The 19,490-nt window shown below is 42.1% G+C and overlaps 1 protein-coding gene across 1 annotated transcript in view; it reads left to right on the top strand.

Annotated features, from left to right (window-relative positions):
• EEPD1 (endonuclease/exonuclease/phosphatase family domain containing 1) overlaps positions 1-19,490 on the top strand; it is an 85,465-nt gene that overhangs the window by 43,636 nt on the left and 22,339 nt on the right. Inside the window, exon 2 of the mRNA XM_084620259.1 lies at positions 3,947-3,998. Coding sequence (XP_084476385.1) covers positions 3,947-3,998 — 52 coding nt within the window. The remainder of the gene's footprint in view (positions 1-3,946; positions 3,999-19,490) is intronic.

Raw genomic sequence — 19,490 nt, 5'->3', positions numbered from 1 at the left:
GAATGTTAGTGTTTGGTCGCTCAATGGTGCAGGGTGGGTAACTGGATAGGGAACCTTTAACTAGCCACTAAGCATGGAGTTCAAATCCAGAACAGATATATTGTGACACAGTTATTACTGTACTATGACAACTGCCTAGAGGCCTAGATGCAAGTTGATGGGTCTCAATCCATCACCCAGTGATGAATGTACACATCACTGGAGAAAAATCACTGTCTAATTATTGCCCTGGATGACAGTCATCTCTGAGAGGCCAAGAGTTCAGTGGATACGGAGTTCACACTGCCTGTCCAGAGAGGTGGCTTCTCCAATATTAAGATGTATTCATGGTGCTGGGTGGGGAGGGTTGTCCTGCCATTGCCCGTGTTGTACTTGTTCTGTGAATAAATAAAGAGCCAGGATGTCAGTACCAACTTCTTTCACAACCTTGCAATTCACAAGCACAATTTAAAAATTAAATAAATAAATAAATAGAATTAGGAACAAAAAATAAGAAAAACAAGAGGCAGTGGGACTGCACTGGTTTAAAAGTATTTTTTCTTGAATTTTTTCTTTGCTCAATGCTTATTTGCTCAACTACGAGCTTTCTGACAAGTAGATGGAAAGGTTCTCTAATTTCAGCATTGTATTTTCCTTAAGTACCTCTGTCTGTTCTACTAGAATATTATTGTACAGAATACTCAGTAAATCATAGCAGATATCCAGATTTCTCCTACTCTTACAGCAGCAATGCATTAGAGCTATACATTTTCTCTCATGTACTCCTTTGCTAGAAGCATGTTAATGTGTGAACTGTCTTTATCAGGATGCTAGCCCTGTCTGTACTGATAGCAATAGACCTGGCAGACCTAAACAGCATTGCCTGGAACTGTTTTATACTTCAGTGTACCTGGTCATTATGAAATTTGGAGAGGTATGAAAGCTTGAAATACATGAAAGTGAGGGCACAGTTATATTTAGGATTTAGAACAGAGGTGGGCAAACTACAGCCCACGAGCCGCATCTGGCCCCCGAGCTCCTGACCGGAGAGGCTAGTCCCCGGCTCCTCCCCTGCTGTCCCCCCTCCCCCGCAACCACGCCACCACACGGGCAACGCTCATGCAGGGCAACGCGGCAGCATCTCTGGCTCCAGCCTGGCAGCGCAGCTCCCAAACATGCTGCTTTGAGTGGCATGGTAAGGGGGCCGGGACCAGGGGGTTGGGGAAGGGGGTTCTGGGGGGCAGTCAGGGGACAGGGAGCAGGGGGGTGGTTGGATAGGGCAGAGGTTGGGGGGGAGCAGTCAGGGAGCGGGATGGGGGTTAGATAGGGAATGGGGTCCTGAGGTGGCGGTTAGGGGTGGAGGGTCCTGGGTGGGGACAGTCAGGGGACAAGGAGTGGGGGGGAGGATTGGATGGGTCAGAGGTTCTGAGGGGGGGGGCAGTCAGGGGGCGGGAAGTGGGAGGGGGCGGGTAGGGGTGAGGGCCAGGCTGCTTGGGGAGGCACAGCCTTCCCTACCTGGCCCTCCATACAGTTTCACACTCCGATGTGGCACTTGGGCCAAAAAGTTTGCCCACCCCTGGTTTAGAACATGACAGTTCTTAGTGGAAGGAATGGAAATCTAGTAAAAAGAGCTTGATTTAACCTTGTGTCATTTAAGCTTCTGTTATAGGAATGCTTTATATCTGGAGATATATATATATATATATACACACACATAGTTAATAAATAAGATGCCAGTCAAGAACATGCAGCATAGTTCCAGGGGTTTGTAGGACAATAAAACTTCTTGTTGTACACTGCAAATGGCTTCCTCTGGCAGCCTTGTGCATCAGTTCCTAGCATGGTCTCAGAAGTAAATCAGTTTTTACGCCTTAAATACACTGTTGTGGCTGTCCAGAATCACTGAGTCATTTCAGCAGTGACTGTGAGCAACATTCCCTGCTGCGATGCAAATACATGGGTATACTGGGGAAAAGTGGAGCTTCCTCAGGGTCACATGGACAATCTGGTCAGTGGCTGGCTGTAAGACTGGAAAGGAAGCATGGTAATCGGAGTGGCAATATCAGCATAATGCAGAACGCTGGTGGTGGAGGATGTTTTTGTTCTGCCAGGAGACACACATTTCTGCTAGGTGGCATGGCTGAAGCTACTGATTTATTCCGTACTCTGGCTAGCCTTCAGTCCATGGAGCCTTGACTGTACGTTACACCCGATGTCTACTGGTGAAGCCCCATGAGCAGGAAAAAGGGCAAACAGTGCTTTTGACTTCTCCAATAATCCTGCTGGTATAGTGGGTGCAAAGTTTGCACCTGCTACCCAAACAGGTTTGAATCGAGTCCAAAATGTGAAATGGCCAGCGCGCTTTATAAGTAATGTGTATAAAACAGTACTTAGGGTTCCTTCGGAAGTGAGTTTGGTATAAAATGGGTTTTTGGACTTGAAGCTTGCAAAAAAAGGAGGGGGAAACGATACCTGATTTCTCACTGTTATGCTCATTTTTTCACTTGGAAAGACGCAGTTCTACAAGATGTTCTTTAAGACACGGGAAACCACAGAGCCTTAGCTGCACCCGAGTTCCTACCAGTTTGATTAGAAATGCAGCTGAACTGAGGGTACTATGCGTACGATTTTTTTTCCGAAAAATCTCTAGTGTAGACAGGCCCTGGAGTACCCAAGATTTCTACTTCGCTACAGGTAGGATAATGCCCCTACGTTTGGGTTGCCAACTTTCTAATTGCACAAAACCAAACACCCTTGCCTAGCCCCGGCCCTGCCCCCATCCACTCCATTCCCCCTCCCTCTGTCTCTCGCTCTTCCCCACCCCCACTCACTTGCTTATTTTCACCAGGCTGGGACAGATGTTGGGGTGTGGGAGAGGGTGAGGGCTCTGGCTGGAGGTGCAGGTTCTGGGGTGGGGCCAGAAATGAGGGTTTCAGGGTGCAGCAGGGGGCTCCAGGCTGGGGCAGGGAGTTGGAGTGGTGGAGGGGGTGTTGGCTCTGGCTGGGGGTGCAGGCTTGAGTGGGGCCGAGAATGAGGGGTTTGGGGTGCAGGAGGGACTCAGGGCTTGAACAGGGGGTTGGAGTGGTAGAGGGGGTGTGGGCTGGGACTGAGGGGTTTGGAGTACAGGAGGGAGCTCTTGGTTGGGGCAGGGGTCTGGGGTGCGAACTCTGGCTGGGGTGTGAGCTCTGGGGTGGGGCCGGGGGTTGGGGTACGGGAGGGAGCTTGGGTGCGGGAGGGGGTTCCGACCTAGGGCGGGGGGTTGGAGTAGGAAAATACAGAGAGACCTGGATTTTAACACACTGTTCCAGCTCCATTTCCTGCTAGACTGATGTTGAGCTAAGTTACTAGTCATTGTGGATGAGTCCAAGTCGTTTTACATATAGTCCCATTGAAGTCATTGGCATAGGGTGAGCAAGATTTAGCCCTTTGTGGACCAAGAAGAGATTTTTGTAATGGTGAGAGAATAAGGCTTTGAATAGAAAAGGGGTAAATCATATACTTCTTTCCAGGCAGTTTTCTTTAGGCGTGTGTAACTTGTCGTCCCCCATATTTTATTAACTATGTGTGTGTGTATATATATCTCTGCAACTGCAGAGATGTAAGCATTTGGACAGAAAAATGACCGTTCTGTTAAATACTTCTTCAGTATTTGTTTTCAAAAGATCTTTCAGTGTTTTAAACTGTGCAAATGAGATGATCAGTGGACTCCTCTTATAGGGCGAATTTGAATATGGTTACTAATTTAGGAACCAAAAAGTCTATGTAGGACAGCTAGATCAGATCAAGCAAAGCACGTAACAGTGCCTGTCCTTAATTTATTGTAGACTCCTGCATGCTGCATCACGCAACAGGCATTTTAAACCTTCTGAAAGAAAAAAAATAAGGGCAAGATTTCAGTCCTAGTATAACTGGTGCTTTGGAAATGTTTGCCGTTAAATTATTCATTTTTTGTGTTTCTCTCTTACAGCATCAAGCTCTTGGCAGTGCAGGAGCTGGTCGATAGAGATGCTTTGGGAAAGGTATTTTTTTAACCTTTTATACAACAACAATAAAATGTGTTCAAGCTCAAATCTTTTAATGTCAGCAGGCTTTCCAAATTTCATGTGAAATCAAATAGCATAAAACATAAACAAGTAGGACTTCTTTTCAGCTTCACAATACATCGTGACAGAGGGACAACGTTTGTTCTGGACTGATTGTATTCCCTGGAGGCTTTTGTACTTTATAGCAGGATTTGAAAAGAGATCTCCCTCTAATCTGTTTGTAGGAGCATTTCCAAAGCAACTTTCCTGGTAGCTAGGTGAAGTACATGGTTTGCAAAAAGAGTGAGGAATGTCCAAAGAGGTCAGGAAGGCCCTAATTCTGTGCTGTCTCCCTTTGGAATCTGAGGGGCATGGCCAGGGGAAAAGTGGCTTTATGCAGTGGAAGGAGTACTGATGTAGAGAGAGATCCAGCAATTTGAATACTCAGAACAAGTCAACACAACATGGTGTTTAAGACAATGGCAGTTGCTGGCATCCAGTCTACACTAGTGATCCCAACAATGAAGCTGTACTGGTTGCAATGAAGGAAAACGTTTAGCATACATTTCCTATTGAGACAAGGCCAAGAATGTATCGCAAACAGGCCATTGAGATCTGAGTCAGCAGATTTAAGAAGCCATATGCACCAGAGCCAGGCTTTTCATGTAAATCATAAAAATAATGTATTTATAATCACTCTAGCTTCAGATCTTTCAAAAATACTTATCTATTCCATGGAGAACCAGACATCCTATCTGTTGTCCACTCCATTTGCAGCTGCTATAGCCTGCCCTGCGTTCATTTTGTATGATCAATATTCTAGAAATACTAGGAGATACAGAATGAACATGTGTAGAGAACTACCTCAGTCCTGAACAACAAGAACAACCCTTGGTATTGTGTGCAGAGGGCCAGCACAAGTTGTGTCTGTGTCTTGTGCTTTGTTTTTGGGTGAGTTTCACAAAGGGACTTATCCACACCTCTTTAAATCAGTGGGAGTTGTTTCATTGGCTTCAGTAGACTAAGAGCAAGATTTTTGGTTAAGGGCATCAAATATCTGATCCTTCTTTCTTTTTATACACTCACCCACCCATTATATATTTATAAAACAAACAAGCATTTGTTGTTGTTGTTTTGTTTCTGGTGGTGGATCTAATAGGGTTCCTCTTTGAGGGTCAGTGGACTTTTAATTCCACATGTATTTGGCAGACCTCTGTTTACCTTTTGGCAAAATGCCTCCTTAAACAAGGCCTTGCAAGAAAGGATGACCTCAGTGTGGTCTGGCTGCTGGACAGACCATTGTTTGTAGCTTTGCAGGAAGCTCTTCATAAAAGCTCAACATAAGAAAAATGATGTTTCTAAATTGAGCTCTGTGACTATTTTATATCTGCTTTGATACTATGCCAGGCTTAAAGAATTAAAAAGACCAATTTATCCCCCCTGGAAAATAACAGTGTTGTATTATATACATACAGGAACATTTTGCACTCCCCATCCTTCTCTTTTTAATTTTTTTTTTTTTTAAGCACATGGGACTAGAACAGTGATCTCTGTGCTATCTACTTAGAGTTCATCTGTGGCATATGCAACTCATGTTGTCTTTTAAATTGCTATTTAATCTTATAGTGTTGTAGAAAGAAAACAAAATACTAAATATCTTTTACTAATCCATATACCTTAGATTTCTTTAATCTAGATTTCTTGGATGGTTTTTTTTAAACTAGCTGAGTTTTTAAGAACAAAGGTGTTCTTTCCTTTAATAAGTTTTCTGGCCTTTGTCACATCATCTTACCGTGTATTCATTAATATTATATTTTCTTTAACTTCAGTAGCCTAATTTTTCATTTCTTGATACAGAATCCTGTGTTGACGTTTAAAAGTTTCCTTAGAAGGGTGAGATATAATATACTTACGAAGGTTTTATGTGAACATCTGTGGAGGAGGAGAAGAAAGAGCTCCCCCTCAATCCTACAGAGATCTGTGTACATGCTTAAGTTTGCACACTGTGGAGTAGTCCCACTGAAGGCAAAGTCCCATGGAAGTGTGTAATGTTAAACATGTGCATAGATCTTTGCAGAATCAGGGCCTAGATATGGGAAAATAAGTGATTAGGCAATAACTATTAACAGGTTTTTGTGTCTTTTTTAAAAGTTTATCTGGATTTTGGGGAGATGCTCATGAAAGTGAGGGACTGGCAGCACTGCCTTGACTCACAGAGCTGGGTTAGCAGCTTCTCAGAGTTAGCAGTTTCTCAGTTAGAGAGTTAGCAGTTTCTCAGGCTATGAACATAGCACCTCCTTGATGGTGGTAGAATGAAAACAGCCTGTGATAGCCTGATTCAGTATGTCAGTTTTTGACACACACACCTTAAACACAAGAAAAAGAGCAAGATAAAGATCTAACTGTATATTTAAATGATTTACCTTTATACTTTGATTTTTCTAAAGCAAAAGTTTGTTGTTTTGTTTTTTTAAATCTCATCTTTAACGACTTATGTTTGTTTACTTTTTGCATTTTTCCCAGCTTGGACAATAAATAGATTGGTCAGTTTTACTTTCAAGTACTCACAGACTAGAACAATGCTGCAACATATGGGGCTTCATACAGTGTAAAGAAATATTTGTTTTTTGTTAAAAAACAAACAAATCTGTTATCATTAGAATCAAATAATAATAATGGAAACATTACATTGTTCTGAGGTTTTGTAGAAGTTTAATTTTAGAAAAATCTAACCTTCTGGCCAAATTTGCCCTGAAGCCAAAAAAATCTGCCACAAGGGTCTGCCCGAATTTTAAGGATTACTTGGGAACCCGGCCAGAAGGTGAAATTGTCTGGATTTAGCTAGAGCAAATTGCTCTGTCTTGCAGTGTCCAGTTATGCCCACTGGACGCTGCAAGCTTATATTAGTTCATCAATTTAACAAGGAAATTGATATGTACCAGGCACGTTATCCCAAGGGGAGTCTCTGACACACTTCAAACCAAACGCACTGCTTCAGGTAGAATAAACAGATTTATTAACTACAAAGATAGATTTTAAGTGATTATAACTCAGAGCATAAAAGTTGGATTTCATCAAATGAAATAAAACAAAATGCATTCAAAGTTGACCTTAACGCTTTCAACGGCCGTACAAACTTAGATGCTTCTCACCACAGGCTGGCTGGTTGCCCTTCAGCCAGGCTTTCCCCTTTGATCAGCACTTCAGTCGCTTGGTGGGGATGTCTGTAGATGTAGGTGGAAGAGAGAGGAAGAGCATGGCAAACATATCTCCGTTTTATCATGTCCTTTCTTCCCTCTTGGCTTTGCCCTCCCCCATCAGAATCAGGTGAGCATTACCTCATCGCAGTCCCAAACTGACCAAAGGGGGGGGGGGGATGACTCACTCGAGAGTCCAACAGGTCCTTTGTTGTTGCCTAAGCCAGTGTCCTTTATTCCTGTGAGGCTCGGCTGGGTTTGTCCCATACATGCCCTGATGAGGTGTGAACTGTCCCTCTGCTTCTGGAGAGTTTTGCCTGGGCTTGCTTACAGCCATGAGGACACATTTTCAGCCTCATAACTATATACGTGAAATTACAACCTATAACATTACTACAACAACAATGCTCAGTACATCATTAGCCTTCTGAAGACACCCAATGTGACAAACTTTACATTGGATACCACACAATCATATTATAAGGATGAACATTGGGGTGCAAAGGGTTCCCTCGAGGAACAGAGTGTTGACACAAGTAAGTGCTACTGAATGTGGGTGAGAGTTGTAAAACAGGACTCTAGGAGGAATATGGGCCGTTGCCTGCTCCCACTGAAGTCAATAGAAGAATTCTTGTCCTTTTCAATGGAACAGGATTGGGTCATGTAAAAAGAGTGAGTCCTTAACCAAGAATTTCCCCCAGTGAGCCCGTATTACAACTCAAATCCAGACAGAGAAAGACTCTCAAGGCAAGCCCATTTGTTTTCCTTGTGGCTCCAGTCCATCAGAACACTTCAGCTCATTCTAACTTTAAGCATTTAAGTAGTCTCATTGACTTAAGTAGAATTCGCATGCTTAAAGTTTAGCATGTGCTTAAGTGCTTTACTGGATCCTTAGTAAGTTGTAGCTATAAGAAGCATTTTGTCATATCATAAACCTCCAAATCTGTCTGTTTTTCCCTTACTCAGCCTCAGCTTACCTCATCTGTTACAACAGTGCGGCTTATTTGGCAGTTTAAAGTGTAGAACTCACAGTCCTTTGTTTGAAAAGCACGGCTATCTTTTGTCCTAAGCAGTGACATATAGGGAAAGCATGCAATGATTGTGTGTGGTAGAAAGGATTTAACAGCATGAATTTGTGATGGCTGCATTGCTCATGATATGCAAAGATTCTCAGAGGATTTGAACTTCGGATGCAACCCTGGAGGAGATTCGTTAGCTGGCGGAGTTGTTTAAAGGTATGTTATAAATCCAGTGTATCACATAGCTCTGCAATGTATCCCATGGATATCACCAGCACATAGGCGTGGTGTGGGGGTGTGTACTATTTACCTTATCTAAATTTTAAACATTACAAAAGTAATTGTATAGAGTCCCTAATTAAAGATGAGAAACTCTTGGCCAGTTCACATTAAATAAATATAGGGAGAAAAAATATCCCCTCAAGGGAAATCTATTCCTTGTAGTTTAAGAAGAAGTCTGTTTAGGTAGTCAGAAAATAGAACTGCACAGCCAGCCAGGTGACATTCCAGCTCAGCTCCTGTTTTTATGTTCAAACCCATGAGTGTTTTGCTATGCACAGCAAATATGCCAAAATTATTGTGCTCTGCTCATTGGTGCTTTGAAGCCAACAGAACATGCAGGAAGAAATATCTGTGGAACTTTTCTATCTCTATATAAAGCAAACAAACTTAACACACACGTTCTCATGATGGTGAAAAGACTAACCTACCCCTCCAAAAACAAAGATGCCACTGGTAAAAAAAAATAAAAAAACATCTGGGCCAGATCCTCAGTTGGTATAAATTAGCTCAGCTCTGCACACCAGCTGACACTCTGGCCCTCTGTGTGTTAACAATGAAATGCTGGTGTACTCTGTGTGTTAAAGATGGTTCAGAACTTCATTTTCCCAGTAAGACATGTTTTGCCACACTCACTGCAATGCACATCCACTTTATGCGGTTGACTGGAATATTCAAATCCTGCAGCAGACACAGTTATGTAGATTGTATGGTAGTTCCAAGGCCATACAGAAGCCCTTGCATAGTTTTTTAATTTATTTTCCCCCAATAAGAACATAATTTAGGGCGTGTGTATGTTATGGGACTGATCTAAAGCCAACTGAAGTCAATAGAACTCCCATTAATTTCAGTGGACTTCGGATCAGGATATAAATTAGATGACATTGGCATGTGGTTGTCGTCATCGCTGGTAATTGCGATGTGTTCTGTTTTTTAAAAAAAATCTTAAACAGCCTCTCTGGAGTCCAGTAATATCAATTTTGATCCTTTTATTTTGGTAAAATCATAAGATTATTACCAGTTCCTTATTCCTGATATTTTGCCAAATATTTTCCCAGTTGGGTCTGAGATGTTAATGATGTTGTAGGCCTTGATCCCATTTTTCATTGAGATTTTGTAATCCTGTACTGCAGAATACTATACTTACTGTAGGCCATTCCTTCCCTATTTATGTATTACTATGCTTGCCTATCTGCTGATACACTGGATTGTGTGATAAAGGACTCTGATATTTACACTGCAGATATATCAGGGTTGCCAGTTTCTTGTCAACTATTAAGAGTTTTACTTCTTAAGATAGTATTTTTTGTTCAGTAGTCTTTTGAAAGTGTTAGGGTCAACTGGAATGTATGGATGAGTTAGAAATGAATTGTCTGGCCTGGAATGAGTGATGTTCTTGAGGGGCTGACCCAGGCTGGGGTGAGAACTGGGTTAATGTACAGTGAAGTTCTTACTAGACTTAATATCCAAAGGACTTGATAGCTGGGTTAAGTAGGTATGTGTCTGTTGTTTTCTAAATGTCAGCATCCTTTTTACTCTGACATTTTGTGCCGGCATGTGCATGGAAGGCGAAATGATAGAGATATTAATCTGGTAGGTCTCTTCCCTCCCCGCTCGCCCCTCCAAATCATATGAATGTGATAGGGCCGTTTCCATTCCCATAAAAAGAACATAATTATCTTGTTTTAAAACATGTAGCATTTATCTGCATTGATGACAATCCCAAAATGCAAGTAATTCATAGGATATATGTTCATTTTTACCTATTTTCACCCTACTCAGCAGTAAGAAGAGTATTTTGGGTCACCTTTGTGGACCTCTGTTTGTATTGTAACATGAAACAGTAGATGTTGGGATCGATATTTTGGACCTGCCCGGTAGGTGTGACCATTCCTGTTGATGCAGAAACCTGATATAGAACCACAGAGGCATCAGTGAAATACAGTGGGTGTGGTGTTGAGCAGGCTGGTTTATTTACTATAAGACAAATGTCAACTGCATAGCAACTGATATTAAATTCTGTTTACTTGATAGAGATGCCTTTAAGTATTGAGTGCTGCATTATTAGCATTGCTGGGTGTTCCAGGGAAGAGATCCAAAGGATGGGAGAAAAGAGGCAACTCTGTTGCATTCTCCTTTCTAGCTGTATAATTATTATTGCAGTTTGGAGGGGATTTCAGGCACTTCTAACATATTTTTAAAATGCTGAGTTGTGAAGTGCTGTCGCTGCTGTTTCTGTGGTCTGCAAAGTGTATTGATAGGCAGAGATGTTAAACAAAAAACTATTTTCAGTGTTCTTGATTCAATACAGTATTTTGTGCTGACATTATCTGCACTTACTTTGACAACCTCTGTTCAGTTATTAGAATGCCAGCTGGGGGGGGGGGGCTAGTCTACTTTTGAGTAGATTGAGACAGATCATGATTAAACACATTGTAATCAGTGTGCTTTCTAAATCGCTTTCAGAGTAAAGCAGATTTGTGTGTGTGTGTGAATGGACTGTTAAGCAGAAAAGAGTTGTTCAGTGTTTGAAATACAGCTCATGTTTCCTATTTGCATGTTTAAATACAGGCATGTCAGTTCTTGTGTACATGAATACTCCTGTAACCCTTCTGCCAGGCCGAGTTGATAGCAGCAAGGGCCGGATTCAGTACATAGGGGTTCCCTCTCAACAACGCAATGCAAAACCAGCTTGAGCCCCCACCCAGTGACCTGGGAAAATCTTACACACACCCCTGGGCGCCTCAAAGAGGCAATACTTCCCCTTTCACAAGCACAGAGTCTTGGTGTAGCAGAAAATCTTTAATAACATGAGGTAAACAACATCAGCATTAAATTCGGAAAACACCACAACTAGGGTTCATAAACCAAACCATGAGCAAAGACCCACCCCGGCAAATTGGGCCATGTCCTTTCCCTTTGGTTCTTGAGTCCAGCAACCCAAAAATCACCCAAAGTCCAAAAGTCCAACAACCCAAAAGTTTCTGTCCCTGGTCAGTGCATGCCCAGAGTTCAAAAGTTTATCTGCAGGGTTTTACCTCCCAGCCTGGGTGGAAATGGGGGCATTTTAAGGGGCACCTTACGTGGTCCAAGGCCGACTGCCCTGCCTCTCCATGGGGTTCTGCTGCACCAGCCGTCCTGTGAACTGCTCTGCTCCGCAATATAGCTTCAGGCCCCCCCACTACTTAACACAGCACTCAGTGATTTCAGCTCTTAGTAATTTTAGCTCTTTAGTGATTTCAGCTTGTAGTAGGGGAGCCTCAGTGCTGGTGTATTATTGGTCAAAAGTGAATTCAGCTCAGCAGCCTGTAATTTAGAGTCCTAATGTACTCAAAATTAGCTCTGATATTCTATAGCAGAGAGAGGAGGAGGTGCAATTGGTGTTTCAGGCCCACACCACTTGGTACAAGTGCCTATCCCCCAGCCTGTCTCAATTCACTGGGTTTTGGAACCCATGTCCCTTGTCTAGCGAGTGCTGCTTAGTTGATGGTGAGTTCCTCCGTCATAAAACAGTTCCACTGTTCTTGATTCACATAATCAGGGTAACAACACTTTATTCTTCCTCCCCCAATAATAGAGAAACTGGGGATACCGCAGCAGCCAAAGTGACCATTTGGACTGCTGTGGGCTCATGCTAGGCGGGGTGGGTGTGACTATGCAAACAAGATCAGCCCCTGAAGTTCTTTTCCACAACTTGCCACAATTCACCACCAGGTGTCAGGGTAGAGCTCATCCTGACTCTGCTTACACTCCAGTGTGTAGGAGTCTGTGTATGCGTGTTTATGTGCTGTGTGCATATATATGTTGGGACAAACAGAACCTGGTATAATCTATCTACTGCCCTCATCATGATAGTATCTGGCTACCTCACAATTATTAATGAATTTATCCTTACAGCATCCCATAGGGTAGGGAAGAATTATTATCCTAATTTTATAGATGAGGAATGGAGATGCACAGAGATTAAATAACTTGCAAAAGGTCACCCTAGAAGTCTGGCTGGGTCAGGAATTGAATCCAGGTCTCCTGAGTCCAGTCCAGTGTTTTAAAAACATTTTTTTCCCTCATGGATGTAAGCTTTATTGACTCCAGCAGGAGGCGCCCCTGCTTAGACTAGGACTGAATTTAGGCCAGTACAGCATCTTCCTGTGCATATTTTTATGAACTGTTAATGGGAGTCCTGACTAATAAGGGCCACAGGACTGATGCGTTTGTCCCCCAACTCTATAACTGATAAATAATAGTATTTCAATTAACACAAATCAAGGGATGAGCCCCGGGTTAGTTAAGAAGTTGTAAATATTGACTGTGCTTAAAACTTTTTTTATTTTTTATTTTTTGTTAATCTGTTTTAACATCTGAGTATTTGTGCTCTCTATAGTGATACAGGGAGGCAGCATGCTCTAGTGGTTTGAAAACAGGAGGAGGTGCTAACAGACTTGGGAGCTTAATTCTGACTCTGAGTCTGACTTACAGTGTAACCTTTAACAGATCATTTTACCTCTCTGGCTGCTTCCCATTCTGTAATGTAGGGAGAATAATATTTAATGAGCCTATTTCACCAGAGGCATAATCACTTAGTGTTGCTGAAATGCTTTTAGATCATTAGCTGGAGGGCACTATATAATTGAGATGTATTATTTATTTATACTAGCACATTAATACCCATTGCCCTTTATACCACAGTTAAAAAGTATTGAAGAAATGTTTGCTAGATAAAGTGTGCTGCTATTTTGTGTCGAGGACCTGATTTTTTTCTCCCACAGGAGTCAAGCTGACCTCGGAGAGTGTATTTCCCACACATCAAGGGGAGAATCGATCTTTTAGAATACTACTAAAATTTAGCAAAAATTCTTACACATATATAACTTTAAAAACTTTAAGTAACAATTCCAGATGAGGACTGTGTAACAGTGTCCTTTAAAAGACCCAAAGCCTCTACGCACATATTAAATTTATACTTGAATCATTTTCTTTCATGGAGTAAGATGCTATTCAGTGTGAGTAAAGAAATCATAATCTGACCTTTAAGTATCTTTCACATCTTACTTTCTCATTGTCAGTTTAGGCCTGGGGACAAGAATATAAGAAATTATGATCTACATTATCAAAATGGCCTGTGACAAGGTTGCAGTCAATTTCCTGAGTTTCATACATAAATACTTCTTATATAAGTAAAATGCAACAGATGTGAGCCAGTGCAGAAGAGAAGTGTAAATCCAAAGTGCTGGAGAGTGGTGAAGGCATTTCTGAATGGTGCCATACTTCGGCGGTCTTGCCAGCCTTTGCACTGAGAGAGAGTTTGCTTTGGATAAAACTTGTTGCCAGAGCAGAAAACAGTTCTGTTTGCCAGAGGCAATTGTCAAAGGCTCACCCTGCCCAAATTCAACTTATGTATAGGTTTGTTTTGTTCTTCCTGAAGGAGAAGGAACGGGCAAGGAAAGAATAGGCAGCTCCTCAGTATTACCCCTACATGTGTTGTTTTTCCCTCTCATCCTCTCCCCAGAGGGTGAAGCATGTGCAGTGGATTAAGTAATTCGGTAGAGTGGAGTGTTTTGATTGTGTGGGTGGATTTAGTTCCGGGGAGGGCAAACTACGGCCTGCATGCTGGATACGGCCTATCTGGCCTGCGGGATTGCCAGCCCCATGGCACAGCGGAGCTAAGACAGGCTCCCTGTCTGCCCTGGCCCTACGCCGCTCCCAGAAGCGGCTGTCATCACATCCCTGTGGTCCCTGGGAAAGGGGGGTGCAGAGGGCTCCGTGTGCTGCCCTCAGCTGCAGGCACTATCCCCCGTCTGACCCAGTATGGCCACTCTTATGTTCTTGGTAATTTGACCAGGGCACAGATTCACAGCAGCCTTACTCTTGCATTCAGAATTGGCACCTTTGCAGGCCCATAGTTCCGTGAATCATTGGTCCAGTACTCATACGGAAGCGAGAATGCTTGCTTTTGAATCACCAGCACCACTTCAGAAAGCTGACCAGGATCACAGCGCAACCTCTCACTCTTCTCTCCTTCCTCCACCATTTCTCCCACTGCCATATCTTTTCCCTTCCCTCTCCAGCACTCTTCATGGTGCAGGGTGATTTAAAGCTACCTGGGAACCGTAGGGGGCCTGCTTCTATCAGGAGACTTTATGGGGCCTGGCCAGCCCAGAGTTCAGAGCTGCTGCTCCTGGCAGAGGTCCTTATGCTGCCTCATGTTTTTCAGGGCTTCTCAGTGGGAGTGGTTATCTCTTTCACCCCCACTGAGAACAGCTGATATGTAGTTAGCAACAGGGGGAAGCAATGCTGTGCATCTTGTGTAGGCATCTCTGTGCTCCATTGCAGAGAAGTAGGCAGATAAGCTGGTATGGGCAGTTCAGATAAAGTGACTGACAGTCCCCTAACATTCTATTATAATTGCTTCCTTTAAAAAGCTGTTGCAAATTTCCCTTCTCCCGCAGCACAGATGGGATGGTCCAAGAGGCACTGTGCGTATGGGTACTCCCCATCGGGTGGTGCATCTCCATGCCACACCTTTCTCTGGTGTTTGTGCTAAATGCATGACCAAGCCTATTGTGACTGTAGTCTGGATTTGAGCCAAGCATGCCACAGGTAAAATAAGCCCACAAAATTCCAGGTCAAGGAAGAACAAGAAACAGTGGACACACACTTGCTGCTGACCATATAGTTTTTCTTCAGAGGTGTAGAAATAGTATATGGAGCCCTTATTCTGTCCTTTTTGGCTGACCTTATTGGACAAGATAGTGGGAAAAGAGGCGAAGGCCAACAGCTGTATGCCTAGTTTTAGATTGTTGTTTAGTCATTTTTTTTTAATTTACATAGCAGCAGGAGCCCCACAATATCAAGCTAAATCAGCATTTAGCTGTCTAAATGGATTAGTTTAATGTATTAACTCTGTATGGGGAGCCAGTGACCATTAGGACTGTTCAAACAGTATTTTGTGCAATTAAAGTACAGAAGGTCGGTTCTTTAAATATAATCAGTGTGGGGGAAGGCAACAGAGGGAGAAGACAAATAACCCTGCCGTTTTCTTTTCCTCCTCATAAAAATATACTAGCAACTGTCTTCTGTGCCAGCAAAGAATCATTGTCAAATCAGGACTCTCTGCCTGAGGATTAAAGATGTGAAAAATATATATAATCAGAAAGGAGGGGATAATAATATTAAATTTGCGAGGAAACTGGTTTTCTTCATGTGTAGTGAAGTCTTTTGAAGGTAGTAGATTAGAATATATTCTCCTGATAATAAGCACCCCAAAAGAAATAATGAAATGTGATGAAATCTGTTTCCATGACATTATGAAGTATAACACAATGTATTGTAAAATGAGAAATCTATGGAGGAATGCAGAAAAGGGTAAACATTTGTGATGTGGGAGAAAACTGTTGATTTGTATATTTTTCCTTTTTAGAGCAACTTTCCTGAAATTTGCTAAAATCAGATCAAAATGGTTTCCCTCTTCCCTTTAAGCTTTTTTCTTCTGTCTTGGTTACTGTAACATTTTATGTGGCAGTATAAATTTATCCCAGCCCTAGAAACATGTCAGTACAATTTTAAAAAATCCTTCTTCAGATAAGTTTCTTTTTACAGCTCCTTTTTCCTTTCTGCTTGCTCAGTGCAGTGCTCATGGCAGTGGGAAGGTAAATAGATTCAGGGGAGACCAGATCATGGCAAATTGGTATAGCTTTATTATTTTTCCCCTCACCATTGAACTGGAAACTAGTTCTTTTTTCATCTTGTACTTCAGACGGAATTACTCCATTTGGCTTGCAAATTAGGGGCCAGATTCTGATAATCTGATTGACCTTGAGTAGTCCTATTGATTCCTCAATGATTAAAGTACTGCTGGACATGAGTAAGAGTATCAGAATCTAGCATTAAGGTCTTGATTCCGCTCCATTGAAGTCAAGGGGAGTTTTGCAATTCATTTCAGTGGCAGCAAGAACAAGCTATAAGTGCACACGCTTGAGAGGTTGAGTGTCTTCCACTCCCATTGACTTCAGTTGCTCATTACATTGTAGAAACAAGCCTCAAAGGAATATCCCTGAACTTTAAGTTCCCTTTAACATCTATTGCATACTACATGGTTTCATTGTGCAGTTTCAGAATAACAATGGGAAATGGAGTGTATGTATACCTTTGCTAAACATACAGTAGTTTGCTTTGTAGCAGGTTTGAATTTCTTCTTTATATTTGAAGCTATGTCCAGGTTGGCACATTTGTAATAAGTTTTCTGAATATTCTGCTGTGGTTTTTTTGCTCTAACAATATTGCTAATAGGATCCCCCAAGCATTCATGTATTCTCTGGAAAAATGTGCACAAAGAAATACAAAGAGAGATATTGTACTGTAGTTTCTCTGAAGGCTAAAATGGTAGCAGACTAAAACTTTTCCTCCCTCTCCAGAAACTACAAACTATTTAATTTTGAGGTCATCATGTTCTTGCTACAGCCAACTAAATGAGTGGACCGTTTATAACTATATGGAAAAGGTGACTGAGTTCAAGGATTCATTTCTTTATAAGAACTCTGTGATTAAAAGATCGCATTATGATCAAGAGGACTTTCCTTTTTTTCTGCTGTAACTAGATATTTAAGTAATCTTGTTATTTATTATTATACTGATTCTTTTATGCATAAATTAGATCAAAACATTGATTTATTTGAAAGTACTTCAAAAATGACTTGCAATATTTAGTAACTAACCTTCAGAGCCTCTATGAGCAAACAAAACTGTCTGCATTTATTGGAAACATGAAATTATGAACAGTGAAGTCATTTTTATCATGAGTTTTATTAGGTGGTTTTTCTTATAGTTCCAGCTTCTGGAGTCATGTAATTACATAGGTATGTCAGCTTTTATTTTAAAAAAAGAAAGAAAAGAAAAGTAAGCTTCTAGCCCTCATGGTTGTGGAAGAAAGCATGAAAATGTGAGCCCTAAAGGCCCTCAAAGCAGAAGGCAGCACATAAAACAACACATTTTTCTCATGATTTGGAGGGGAACAGGGGAGTGATTCATGTTTTTTGAATGCTTGGGGTTGGCAATACTATAAATAAGAGCATATGAATATGTACGAGAACCATGCCTTTCCTTTTCTCCCACACCTCCTATTAAAACTCCAGAATTCTCTGTGATTTTCTGTTGGGGAGAGGAAGATTTCACTGCAGCTCCCCTACAACCGTGGTAGATGGGTGACTTCACTCTGGCAGTAATCTTGCATTGTTGTCCTTTTGTAGCTGCTTACTGCCCAACCCTTGAATTCTAAAGGAATTTGTTCAGACCTCTTTCCTCATAGAATCATAGAATATCAGGGTTGGAAGGGACCTCAGGAGGTCATCTAGTCCAACCCCCTGCTCAAAGCAGGACCAATCACCAATTTTTGCCCCAGATCCCTAAATGGCCCCCTCAAGGATTGAACTCTCAACCCTGGGTTTAGCAGGCCAATGCTCAAACCACTGAGCTATCCCTCCCCCCCCAATATGCTTCTCATATTGGACCTGATCCTGCGTAATTTAAATCAATGGGAGCTTCACCATGGACTTCAGTGGGTGTAGCATCAAACTAATTTCGAGCAAAATTCTTATATTCTTCCTGTGTATATATATGTGGCTCTCCCGTCAGGGAGCAGAACAGTGGTGTAGATCTCCAGCATGCACACAGGAGAGGAGAATTTTGCACCAAATCACAAACTGGTTGAGAAATACTATTCAGTCCATTTTCACCACAGATAGTTGATAGTTCTGTAGTTCCTTTGGCACTGGCACATAATGCTTACAGGGCATGATTGTTATTATGTTTTCTCTTCATTGCTGCATATCACTGCCCTGCACCAAAGACATTGCGCTTCTCTGTCTTTTTTTTGAAGATCTATAAGAAGATCTTCTTTACATAAATAATAATTTTGTTTAGAATGAAGCTAGGAAAACACAAATGAAAGGTCTGAACCGCTATCCCAAGACTCCCGTGTTTAAAGGATGGACACCAGACTATTTTTGTAGACTATAATCTCTTTTTAATCAAATCTTCAAAGATAAAATGTGTAACTTCCTGTCAGATATTACAAAGGAGGCTTCTGTGGAGTAATTGTGGTGAGTTTTTGCTCTGTGTTCCCATATCAATTAAAACTCACTATTCAGTTTTCCAAAACATCAACTGAAGGAAGAAAAGCAAATAATTTGGGATTTAAAAACCCCCAGATCTTTACAAAAGTTGATCAGGGTCAAGAACGTTCAGTTCATAAGTGGAAATAGGCTACTGTACAGTAAATAAGGATTGTACAGTAAAATAACAAAGGTGTACTATATGTTGCTTCAGCAGTGAACACAGTGATTTTAGAATTCATGCAAGCACCCTAAATGAGTATTGCAGCAGCTGCAAGAGTGCTTCACATTCTGATCTGGTTCATTTTAACCAGTGCTCAGCACCTAGAAACTCTCCGGAACGACACTGCGATCCACAGAGCCTGAGTTAGTTCCTTAGACTCCAAATACAACGAATGGGGAGAGAGAGATGCCTAACAATGTGATCCACAAAAGCTGGCACACTAGATGGGGAGTCGCCTAAGCTAGCCAGTGGGAGATGCCAACGAGAGGGTTGTGTCTTAAGCCACATCCTTCTCACAGAGATAATCGCCTCTCTCTGTTAGCGATGGGAACCCCGCACCTGGAGTCCAGTGGCTGAGGTGCATAGGTCATTTTTTGTGAGAATGAGGTAGGCATCTGCCTCACACCACACCAAATGGCCAGAGGAGGAGGCAGTGATGACCATATAACGTTTAACCTAGAGGTTAGAGCACTCACTTGGGATGGGAAAGAGCCATGTTCGATTTTTCCCTCCTCTGGCCGGCAGGGAGAAAGGATTTGAACAGAGGTTTCTTATCTCTCAGGAGAGTACTCAAGCCACCAAACTATGGGATGTTCTGCTGAGGGCTCCCTCCATCTCTGCTGTTGAAGCTGTTCCACCCTGGGTAGATGATGAGAGTCATTGGG

The sequence above is a fragment of the Lepidochelys olivacea genome, assembly GCF_965140295.1.
Source record: "Lepidochelys olivacea isolate rLepOli2 genome assembly, chromosome: 2".
Taxonomy (NCBI): domain Eukaryota; kingdom Metazoa; phylum Chordata; order Testudines; family Cheloniidae; genus Lepidochelys; species Lepidochelys olivacea.
Note: the sequence above shows the minus strand (reverse complement) of the source record. Positions and strands in the feature narration are given on the sequence as shown.